General features: G+C 46.6%; 1 protein-coding gene across 3 annotated transcripts in view; it reads right to left on the reverse strand.

Annotated features, from left to right (window-relative positions):
• The window catches only part of SPECC1 (sperm antigen with calponin homology and coiled-coil domains 1), a 1,365,024-nt gene that overhangs the window by 1,213,802 nt on the left and 138,652 nt on the right, over window positions 1–12,570 (reverse strand). For all 3 annotated transcript variants that reach the window (XM_078679993.1, XM_078679997.1, XM_078679995.1), the window contains exon 3: window positions 7,261–7,396. In XM_078679993.1, coding sequence (XP_078536119.1) covers window positions 7,261–7,396 — 136 coding nt within the window. The remainder of the gene's footprint in view (window positions 1–7,260; window positions 7,397–12,570) is intronic.

Consider the following 12,570-nt stretch of genomic DNA (forward strand, 5'->3'; position numbering starts at 1 on the left):
TGGGTAGGAGGATGGGTGGATGGATGGGTGGGTGGATGGATGGGTGGGTGGATAGATGGAGTGATGGATTGATGATTGGAACGAAGGATTATTGAGAATCTGATGATGGGCTAGGTGGACAGATATATGGGTGCATGAATGCAAAGAAGAATGGATGTTTGGAGGGAAGACTGTTTCGATGATTGAAAGTGCAACAGGTGGAATAATGGGTGGATGGAGAGGCAGAATAATGGAGAGATGGATGGACAGAAAGATGAATGGATGAAAGAGAGGTGGATGAGGGGATGGATGGAGAAATGGATGGATGGATGAATATTGAGAGGGATAGATGGATGAAGACAGGGCTGGATGGATAAAGACAAGACAATATGAGGAGATGGATGGATTAAGAGAAGGCATGAATGAAGGAAAGCTGGAAGGAGGGAAGGAGGAATGATACTAGGAGAAAGGTAGATGGGTGGATGGGTGGAAGGATGAATGGATGGAAGGAAGGTTGAAAGAATGATGGATGTATAGATGGAAGAAAGGAAGAATGGATTGATAAAAGGAAGGAAGGATGTATTATAGAGAAGAAGGAAAGTGGGCAGATGGTGAATGGAGAGAGGAAAGAAAGGAAGGTAAAGATAAGGATGAAAAATAGAAAGAAGAGTGGTAAGAAGGATGGTTGAATGGGGAAAGAATGATCAAACAGATCGGCAAAAAAAGAGAATGAGAAAAGATAAAGGGAAAGAACAATGGAAGAGTATGGTGTGAGTGAAAAAGAAAAAAAAGAAGAATGGAAAGACAAAAAAGGCAACAAAGAAGGAGAGCAAGATGGAAAGAAAGGCATAAATGGTATAAAGAGAAAGACAGGAGAAGAAACGAAATTCAAAATCAATAGCTTTATAAGCAGAGAAAGAAGATAAGCTGAAAACAGAAATGAAAGTAAGAAAATATGATGAAACGGACACCAGAAAGAAAGCTAGAAAGTAAGAAGATAAAAGTGAAAAGGAAAAGGAGAGGAAAGGGTGAAGAAAAGAAAAAAACATATGCAGAAATTAAAATAATGTTTGAAAGATGAAAACAAGAACTGAGATCTAGGAAGAAACAAGGGAAGAAGAGATGAAAGATGGAACGAAAGATAAAAAAGCATGAGAAACAAAGATGGAAACAAAATTTGTAAGACAGAGGAATGGAAGGGAGAGGGAGAACAGTGGGAAAGGAAATGGGAAGAAAAGGCATTTGGAAAAAAAGATGGGCTCCGGTTTCCTCTACACAACATGGGCCAGCAGGTTGAGATCAAGTTGGGTGAGCCGAGCTGCTCGAGCCAGGCTTTATGAGTCTTGCATCAGTGGGCTGAGAGGTTCTGCCACTAGATTCCAGAACAACCAGGAGTGCGGGTCATTGGAGCATGGGCCATTGTCTAGATATTTGACATCCAGCATGGGATCATCAATGGGGCAGAACTGTAGTCTGTCTAGTCTGTGCAGACAGTTGAAGTAATAGATGGTGCCAGCAGTGGTGGTGGCCCTCAAAGAAAAATAATGGACACAAGAACTTATTTTTCTTACAAATCAAGTCCTGTTTGCGAAAATGTGATGACAAAGACTGGATTCTGGTACTTTCTCCTTCGACTATTACCTTCCTCTTTGATGCTCATAGGTGCTGGAAGTAGGTGTTGGAGGGTAGGTGCTGAAGCACCCCCTGAATGAATAATCATGCTGCAATTCAGAAGGTGAATGAGCAATAAAAATGCCTTTATATTTTATTTTTATTGTGTCACATTTGCTGTGCATTCGAAGACAGAGGTCAGGTGTCTGCTATGTCTTCTGACAAATTGCTACTTATTCTGTTATCGAGGAAACTGATGTTTAATTTTCACTCTCTGACTGTAAAGTGAGAGGATTTTATAAAATGAATTATGTGACAATCCTGCTGGTGTGAAAGTAAAGAGTACAGGCTGATGTTTCTTCTAACATACAACAAAATGTAAATACCTATAAATGCAATGTACAAATATTTTAAAATATTTCAGAAGTTAGGAAAGCACAAATGAAGCACTTTTTATGGTTCTGAAGTGTGTTGGAAACAAAGATTTTAATAGGAAGAAAAACAAATCAAGAGACATTAGTTGGTGAGGAGCAATTGACAAATATTAGCTGAAACCCCATTTGTACACATTCTTGTTTGTTCGCTATATAGTTTTATCTGTAAAACTATGGGGCAGATTTGCTAAGGACTTGCGTTGTCCTTGCATGACACAAGTTGTTGCAAGGTGACCGTCCTTATCTAGGATTTGCGAAACCACAAAAAAGCTTTGTGTGTTTTAGTAAACACAAAGTAGCACAAGGCAGCACATAGCACTGCCTTGTGTTACTTTGCATTCGGTAGGGATTACATGTTATGTTATGTTATCCGTTTTGTAAAGCGCACAGCTTCCCCAGCTAAGGGGCGTCCCGGCGCTACCACATGAGGAAACGATAACAATGTGGGCCAGCCTAAAGGAATTGATAGAAAAGACTAGGGTGATGGGAACAAAAAGGTCTTAATAGCCTTTCTGAAGGACGTCAGACAATCGATAGCGCGGATGTGTACCGGGAGAGAATTCCATAACTTAGGCGCAAGGTATCGGAAGGCCCGACCACCTGTCCTGGAAAGCCTGATTCTAGACACCGTTGCTAAGTATAGCTCTGCTGAGCGAAGGGGGCACGAAGGAACATAGTGCGAGATCAGGTTACTCAGCAGGGCCGGGCTAGCACATTTCAGAATTTTAAAGGAAATACAAAGTGTTTTGTAATGAATACGTCTGTCAATGGGGAGCCAATGCAATTTACGGATAGTGCTGGAAGCTGAGCAAAAACGTGGCAGACCCACCAAGGCTCTAGCCGCAGCATTTTGAATGTGTTGCATTCTTGTAATTTCTGCTTTATTTACCCCCAGGAGAAGAGAATTTGAATAGTCAAGACGTGAGATGATGGTAGCTTGCATGATGAGTTGACGAACTGAGGGGGCAAAGTATTTTAGAATGGGTCTTAAGCTTTGCAAGATGCCAAAACACGATGCGGCTAACTGCTTGGTATGGGCCTGAAAGGAAAGGGAAGAATCCATCATAACCCCGAGGTTCTTCACTACATTTTTGGGGGAAGGAATTGTTCCCAGGGCTTCCGGCCACCACTGATCATTCCATAGATTGGCGTGCTTACCCAACAACAGAACCTCCGTTTTACCGGCATTTAGCTGTAGACAATTGGCTGCCATCCAATTAGCCACTCTATGACCACCCTCTTGCCGAATGGGCGTGGCTCATTTGCTAAAATTATTCTTCATGTGGTGTTTGGATTTATCACAACCTCTATGAGTTCAGTGAGGTAACACTGTTGGCAGCCACCACCACACCCTGACAATTGTTGCAGCACCAATGTTGATGCTCCACATTCACCTCCACTTCTGCACCACTGCCATATCACCCCTGCCCCACCCCCAAACCATAAAATGGCTTTCCAGAGAAGCATGTACACACAGGAGGGAGCAAACTGCATAGCCGATGATTATCCTACTGGTCGCTCAGACAGTCAATAGTTTGTTGCATCTAATTGGAGAGGACTAGTGCTGCCTTGCCCCACCTCTTCATTCCAGAGCCAGTGGTTGCATATATTCTTGCAGATCCGGTGGTTAAGGGGGGCCTGGGAGTCCCCTCTGTGACCTGACCCAGCACCACTGCTGAGGGGCTGCAGACAGGCGCGCAACACCCATTGGCCTCAAAGGGCTTCAGGCCCCCCCGTCGTGTGTGGCAGCCCGGAATGAGACATTTCCCGGGCGCTCACAGCCCACCCGAGCACTTCACAGGTCTTTAAAAGACCTAGTGCATGTTAATGGGGCTTTATTGTTGTTTCACCCCTTCTAAGAGCCCCTGCAGCGCGACTCTGCCGATTGCCTAAAGATTCAGCCCCCCCGAAATTTATTCTTAGCCCCCCCCGAAATTTGACTCTAGTTGCGCCTCTGATCAGCACAGAAGAGCTTCCCTGCGTCTCATGCGCAACTGTAAACTCACTTTTACTTGCACGATGTCTAATCCATCATCACAGAAGTGCTGCTCTGCATCTCTCGACCTCCCACTCCACCTTTGGACCTCACCCTCCCTGTTGGAATTCAGGAAAGGACTCCAGACCTGGCTGTTCAGCTGATCCTTCCCTAGCAGCAGGGTTCTCAGCACCTGATACCCTCACAGGTGATTAGGCGCACTTTACAGGCCCGGCTGTTTGATTGATTGATTGCTCTCATGAATAACTGTGGGCCCACTTTTACTTGTGTTGCAATCGAATATATGACGTTACAACGAATTCCGTTGCAACGCATGCCTTTACCACGCATGCGTTACAACGGAATTCGTTTTCCACGCATAACATTTACCTCGATTGTTTGCGTGGTGACGTCATACGTCGTTAAGAGAAAACGGAAGTTTATTTTCCGATTTCTCTTAAACGACGCTGATTAAATAAATAAAACGACGTGACTTCAGGTGAGGTTTTTTTTGGGGGGGGAGACCCCCTCAAACCCCCCTTTTTTACTTTTTACCTTTACCACATATACCTTTACTACAAACCTCGTAGTAAAGGTATGCGTGGTAAAGGCTTTCGTGGTAACCACGCATGCGTTGTACTGCATGCGTGGTTAACGATTTCGTGGAAACGGCTTCGTTGTAAAGGCCGTTTCCCGTTGCAATCCAGGCAAGAACCACAAAAGGAAGTTTTAACCAACCTAATCGAAATACGTAGAGCACAGACCTTTGAACCTCTTCATCAGAAGCCGAACAAAGGTGCTTCTTCAGCAGAGACTTTTAAACCTTTACAATTGCACTTCCCTTAATATTTTTTTAATAACATTTTATTTGGTTATTTTGCAGTATAGCGGGCATAAGCCCTACAAGGTTCTGTGTGAGCATAAGGATAATATTTGCATCGATAACCATTTCTATGGTAATGAACAATACCTGCCGAACATGCAGGTAAAACAATAATACAACCATTATGCAGACAGTTGTTAATCTCAATAATATAGCACATGATTCATCCGATCCTAAAAATACATCATGGCAGCACAATTATACGACCAAATGATATAGTATAGGGTGATACCCGTCAGGGATCAGAGGGTGCCACTCATGGATCCTCTTCGTGCAGGGGGGCAAGTCAATTCCTCGATAGGTCGCCCACCGTGTCCAGATCTTGCGATGTTTCCTGGGGCAACCCGGGCCTCAAAAACAGCAATCTCGCCCCCCATACATTTATCCAATTAGGTTTTCCATTTGCCTATGGTCGGGGGAGACGACGCCTTCCACGCCTGTGCAATATCCCTTTAGGCAATAGTAAGGGCAAGGAACAGTAGATGCTGTTCATAGCGGTTCCCCCCAATGTCATCGGTGGAATGCAATAAAAACAGTTGTGGGTCGAGTGGAAGCACCCACGCCAACACCTCATTTAGGCATGATCGAACCCTGTTCCAAAAGAGCTGCAAAGCTGTGCAGCTCCAAGTACGAAATCTTTTTAACGTGTATTTTGTTTGTAATTGTTTTAATTAACCAAAAACAATTAAACAATTAAAAAAAAATACTTTGTGTTGCACATGATCCAGTCCATCACCACAGAAGTGCTGCTCTGCATCTCATGTACAACTCTTGTCTCTCTTTTATGTGTACTTGCACATGATCCAATCCCTCACCACCAAAGTGCTACTCTGCATCTAATGGACATCTGCCGGCTCTCAAGCTCACTTTTAAAAGGATAGACTACAGCTAGTGTGACTTTTCCACACATCCTGAATAAGGACTGTACCCTAATCATCTACACTCCCAATACAACAGATTGACTATTGCTGATTACCTGAACCTGAACCTTAAGCTCAAACCTAACATGCCTGCAAAGGTGGACACCATCGGACCACACCACAGAATCTTGAACATCTATTGAAGGTTTAGGACACACTAAAGTAACAACACTCTGGTCCATGTCACACAACCTGGTGGCAGGAGAGGTCAGACAGCACACACTGCTGGAAATAGAGGCTGAACGCTACTGGACGTTTCTGCTCGTCAGTAAGTCTGGCCCAACCTCTTTTTAATGCCAGTCTCAAATACTAATTTGGTATTTCAAGGCCAGAGGTGAAAGGGCGATGGCTGCTTTTATCTGGTTCACTTTTGGGAACTAGGTAGGGGAACCAGGTGCACTTCATAAAACCTGTGGCAGTGTGATGGATTTCAGGGAACCCCAACAACATCTGAGGGGTATTGAGGTTCCCCCTCTATGAGAAAGGGGCGCCACTTTGGCCCTATACAAAATAAAGGTTGCATTTTCTTCCAGAGCAAAGTCCAGAAAAATTAGGCCACTTGGCTGAATTTTTGGCCCACCCTAGTAGAGAGAGGTTACTTTTTGTAATTGTCTGTCTACTTGAAAGAAATTATTCATAACTAATGGCCTAATTTACCCTTTGGCAGAGTATGTACTCTGTCAATACCATCTTTGCCAAAGTGAAATTCCACCCACATCATTTAGAGTCAGCTGGAACTTCAGCATGTAGACTGCTGATACTATTCTGTCTCCTCCCCCTACGGAGTGAGGGCCATCGGAGGTGTGGTTGTCCGTCCATCTGCCACATGGCCAGGTCTTGCTTTTACATACCACCTTGGCAAGGGTGTTATTGTTTTTTATATTCAAATTGAAAATCCGCCTTTTGGATTTTGTTTTTGAAAATAAAAATATGGTGAAAGTTTGATGTAAGGCTCTGCCATGTTGATGGAAAGATCCATCAAACTTTCAATGCATTTACAGAAACCACTGTAATGGCGGATCCTGGAAATGCAATAGATGGCCGCTGAGCTGGCAGACTTCTCTATATTTGGTGGTCGGAGTACCCTGGCCATGGTAGGAGTAAAGTACTTTGCCATGGCGACGGTACATAATTCATTGCTGAAATCTAAATCAGACCATAAATCTCGATTTGAGATCTACACATGAATTAACTTTAACCATGTCCAAAGCCAACTTGACTTCTGGGAAAACATTGATTGGAGATAGGAAGGACTGATGCATGGTGCACAATAGCAGCTATCGTAAAACTGGTGCTATCTTGCTGTGCTGAAAAAAAAGTATTCAAACTTCATAGATGGCAATGTTCTCTCTTTGTCATGGCATGCCTCTAAATCTAATTTAATTTAAAGATCCACACTATTAAAACAAACAAGAATAAATACAAATGTAACTTGAATATATGTAATTCATTCCCTACCAGTGGCACTGCGTGGCCGCGCTTCGGCCAGCTCAGAGATCGCTCCTGTGGTGGTGGTCTTCCTTAACCTGCAGGTATTTGTTGGAGTGCTTCCTCCTGGTTTGTTGAGAGTGTCCTCACTGCTCGCTCTTTTCAGCTGGCACAAAAATGGAGGCAAATGCTTAGAAGAAGATCCACAAAGTGCACATGTCACCTGTTTATCACAAGAAAGGTCAACCATGACCACATAATCCCCGGTACGCATGCAGAAGTAAGCATTTCTCATCAGTATCTCACTGTATTTAGTGCATACTTACCATGAGGTAATCGTGCAAAAGTAACCATTCCTTCGCAGTATCGCTGTTCATGTTCCACAGACTTTCCATTAGGTAAGTACACAAAGGTAGCCATTCCTTCTCAGTATCTATTTATGTTCTGCATTCTTATCTTGACATAAGCGTGCAGAAGTAAACGTTACTTCTTAGTACCTAAGTTCATGTTCTGCCTATATATCATGAGGTAAGTGTACAGAAGTAACCATTCCTTCTCAGTATCTCTGCCCATGTAGTGCATACTTTCCATGGTGTAGGCATTCAGAAGTAACTGTTCCTTCTCAGTATCTCTGGTCATATTCGGCAGCATTACCATGTGGTAAGCGGAAGTGTTTGGAAGTAACTGCTTCTTCACAGATTCTCAGTACATGTAGCGCATACTTAGCATAAGGTAAGTGCGCAGGTGTAACTGTTCCTTCTTGGTATCTCTGGTCATATTCGGCAGCATTACCATGTGGTAAGCCGAAGTGTAGAGAAGTAATTGCTTCTTCACAGATTCTCAGTACATGTAGCGCATACTTACTATGAGGTAAGTGTGCAGGTGTAACTGTTCCTTCTCAGTATCTCAGGTCATATCTGCAGCCTTACTATGTGGTAAGCCGAAGCGTATAGTAATAACTGCTTCTTCACAGATTCTCAGTACATATAGCGCATACTTAGCATAAGGTAAGTGCGCAGGTGTAACTGTTCCTTCTTGGTATCTCTGGTCGTATTCTGCAGCCTTACCATGTGGTAAGCCGAAGCGTTTAGAAGTAAATATTCTTCACAGATTCTAAAAAAAAATGTAAATGTAAAACTGTATTTGTAAAGCACGAACTACTCACCGTTAGGGGTCTCAAGGCGCTGGGGACCGTCGTGAAAATTAAGTGAGCTATTGCCAGAGTCACATGGTGCTGAGCTGAGCTGCTGCCAGAGCAGGGGATGGAACAGTGAGCCCTGTGCTCCGAAGTCAGCTGCCCTGGCCGCTGCACCACACCTCTACATGTAGCGCACACTAAGCATGAGGTAAGTGTGCAGGTGCAACTGTTCCTTCTCGGTATCTCTGGTCATATTCTGCAGCCATACCATGTTGTAAACTGAAGACTATAGAAGTAACTGCTTATTCGCAGGCTATCAGTACATGTAGAGAAAACTATGAGGTAAGTGTGCAGGTGTACCTATTCCTTCTCGGTATCTCTGGTCATATTCTGCAGCCAACCATGTGGTAAGCTGAAGAGTATAGAAGTAACTGCTTCTTCACAGATACTCAGTACATGTAGTGCATACTTGGCATGAGGTAAGTGCGCAGGTGTAACTGTTCCTTTTCGGTATCTCTGGTAAAATTCTGCAGCCTTACCATGTGGTAAGCTGAAGCATATAGAAGTAACTGCTTCTTCGCAGATTCTCAGTACGCGTAGAGAAAACTTACCATGAGGTAAGTGTGCAGGTGTGATTCATATTCTATGGTAAGGGTATAAAAGTAACCAAAAGAACAATCTCTTGGTGAACCAAGAGAAGACCAAGATAATTATCTTCGGAAGTACCACCCAAAGAAGACAGCCCAAAGGCGCCTAGGTGAAATGCAAATCAGAACATGCAGAAGCTATAACTATCTGGGTCTCAGTTTATGGGAAGGGGCTCAAACCCATCTAAAAACATCTAAGAAGCAAGGGGGCCGGCATCATACACAGTTTGAGAAATCTCAATCGACGACTACATAGTCCGACTGCTTAACCCATCTTGAAAGTCTTAAAAGCAAAACTAGTTCCCTCTCTTAACTACAGCCACCTAGCTTTCCCCGGAACCTTAACTAAGTTCCTCACAAACCACCAAATTTCTGCCTATAAGAAGGTCCTAGAACTCCCACGACAGGCCAGGAAAGCAAGAGTAAGGTTGGAGCTGGGACTCACCCGTCCGGACATTATATGCTCAGGGGATATTTTAAAATACTATATCAGCACCCTATGTGCTCCATCAGCTTCTCTGAAAACGCAAATCAAAACAATTTTTGAAGAAGGTGTATTTCCATGGCAGGTTCAGCTGGCAGTAGCCATAAAATCGCTATAAATAGACGCTCAAAACTTGCATAACTTAACATTCCAGTAACCATATGGAAAAGATCAGTGAACACACAGGTCAAGAAAATATCCTATCAAAGAGACCTGGAAAGCTTACACCATCAACCCAATCTCTCATCACTAGACACATCCTACATAGTGGGAAAACCACAGCCTTACTTTGAGCAAGAACTGACAGTCCCGGCCCGCAAAACAATCACCTACATGAGACTTCTTGCATTGCCCATCGCGGACTTTAACCAAGCTTGGGCCCGGAAGGACAATTCAGCCTCATGTTGACTTTGTAGTTACCATCGTGAATCCTGGCTCCATCTGCTTAGCTGCTGCCCAAAGTTAGCTAGCGAGTGGCACCGACTGGTACTTCCCAACTGCAGGTCTCACAGCCTCGTACGATGCAGAGAAGCCTCGGACCGGTGTTTCTCTGCTAAAACAGGTCAAACAGTTGCACGGCTAGGGAAATTTACAGAATCAATCCATGCCGCACTGTCACAGAAAATTAAGTTACAAAAAGAAACCAGCCGGCTAGCAAGCAAGAGAGACCTTGACAACACTCCCCACTAAGCTTCATGCACTTGCACTTTACTGCCAGTTTGGATAACTGTTCTTAATGTTTTAACTCCCTAATAATTTGTAACAATTTGTGTGGGTTTTTAACTCTTTTTCCTTTTATAGATTATTGTAATGATAGTATATAGTAACGATTTTAAGTAATTGAACAATAAAGCTTAATACACAAGATGACTGAATGGCTAGTTAGTGCTATCTGGAATATTGACCGTGTGTGTGGTGGCGGGGGCTTTATGGGGATCACCAGGTTCTTTATTCAAATGCCATTTTTACAGATGAAGCTGAGTGAGCCCTGTGGACACTTGTGGAGACCTCCGTGGGACGTCGTTTCCTGCCTGCACCAAACCCTCACAACTTGCAGCACCCGCTTCGCGGGTGCCGCTGCGCGGATTGAATCACCGCCTGGACCTACTGCCTGGGGATCTTGTGAGCGCTAGGGCGGAGAGGCTTAACTACCAGCACAGGTGTGTAGCGCTGCAGGGACTCGCTTTCCCAGGAGTCCCTGCCTGACCTTTGCCAGCCGGTCAGCGCGCACCCTGTTAGCCCCGCCCACTGGCCGGTATCCAACCTTATAACCGGCTTCCTTCCCTGTTACTAGTGGGAGCCCTGTGGACACTTGTGGAGACCTCCGTGGGACGTCGTTTCCTGCCTGCACCAAACCCTCACAACTTGCAGCACCCGCTTCGCGGGTGCCGCTGCGCGGATTGAATCACCGCCTGGACCTACTGCCTGGGGATCTTGTGAGCACTGGGGCGGAGAGGCTTAACTACCAGCACAGGTGTGCAGCGCTGCAGGGACTCGCTTTCCCAGGAGTCCCTGCCTGACCTTTGCCAGCCGGTCAGCGCGCACCCTGTTAGCCCCGCCCACTGGCCGGTATCCAACCTTATAACCGGCTTCCTTCCCTGTTACTAGTGGGAGCCCTGTGGACACTTGTGGAGACCTCCGTGGGACGTCGTTTCCTGCCTGCACCAAACCCTCACAACTTGCAGCACCCGCTTCGCGGGTGCCGCTGCGCGGATTGAATCACCGCCTGGACCTACTGCCTGGGGATCTTGTGAGCGCTGGGGCGGAGAGGCTTAACTACCAGCACAGGTGTGTAGCGCTGCAGGGACTCGCTTTCCCAGGAGTCCCTGCCTGACCTTTGCCAGCCGGTCAGCGCGCACCCTGTTAGCCCCGCCCACTGGCCGGTATCCAACCTTATAACCGGCTTCCTTCCCTGTTACTAGTGGGAGCCCTGTGGACACTTGTGGAGACCTCCGTGGGACGTCGTTTCCTGCCTGCACCAAACCCTCACAACTTGCAGCACCCGCTTCGCGGGTGCCGCTGCGCGGATTGAATCACCGCCTGGACCTACTGCCTGGGGATCTTGTGAGCACTGGGGCGGAGAGGCTTAACTACCAGCACAGGTGTGTAGCGCTGCAGGGACTCGCTTTCCCAGGAGTCCCTGCCTGACCTTTGCCAGCCGGTCAGCGCGCACCCTGTTAGCCCCGCCCACTGGCCGGTATCCAACCTTATAACCGGCTTCCTTCCCTGTTACTGGTGGGAGCCCTGTGGACACTTGTGGAGACCTCCGTGGGACGTCGTTTCCTGCCTGCACCAAACCCTCACAACTTGCAGCACCCGCTTCGTGGGTGCCGCTGCGCGGATTGAATCACCGCCTGGACCTACTGCCTGGGGATCTTGTGAGCGCTGGGGCGGAGAGGCTTAACTACCAGCACAGGTGTGTAGCGCTGCAGGGACTCGCTTTCCCAGGAGTCCCTGCCTGACCTTTGCCAGCCGGTCAGCGCGCACCCTGTTAGCCCCGCCCACTGGCCGGTATCCAACCTTATAACCGGCTTCCTTCCCTGTTACTAGTGGGAGCCCTGTGGACACTTGTGGAGACCTCCGTGGGACGTCGTTTCCTGCCTGCACCAAACCCTCACAACTTGCAGCACCCGCTTCGCGGGTGCCGCTGCGCGGATTGAATCACCGCCTGGACCTACTGCCTGGGGATCTTGTGAGCGCTGGGGCGGAGAGACTTAACTACCAGCACAGGTGTGTAGCGCTGCAGGGACTCGCTTTCCCAGGAGTCCCTGCCTGACCTTTGCCAGCCGGTCAGCGCGCACCCTGTTAGCCCCGCCCACTGGCCGGTATCCAACCTTATAACCGGCTTCCTTCCCTGTTACTAGTGGGAGCCCTGTGGACACTTGTGGAGACCTCCGTGGGACGTTGTTTCCTGCCTGCACCAAACCCTCACAACTTGCAGCACCCGCTTCGCGGGTGCCGCTGCGCGGATTGAATCACCGCCTGGACCTACTGCCTGGGGATCTTGTGAGCGCTGGGGCGGAGAGGCTTAACTACCAGCACAGGTGTGTAGCGCTGCAGGGACTCGCTTT

This window comes from Lissotriton helveticus, chromosome 3_1 (genome assembly GCF_964261635.1).
Source record: "Lissotriton helveticus chromosome 3_1, aLisHel1.1, whole genome shotgun sequence".
Classification (NCBI taxonomy): Eukaryota; Metazoa; Chordata; class Amphibia; order Caudata; family Salamandridae; genus Lissotriton; species Lissotriton helveticus.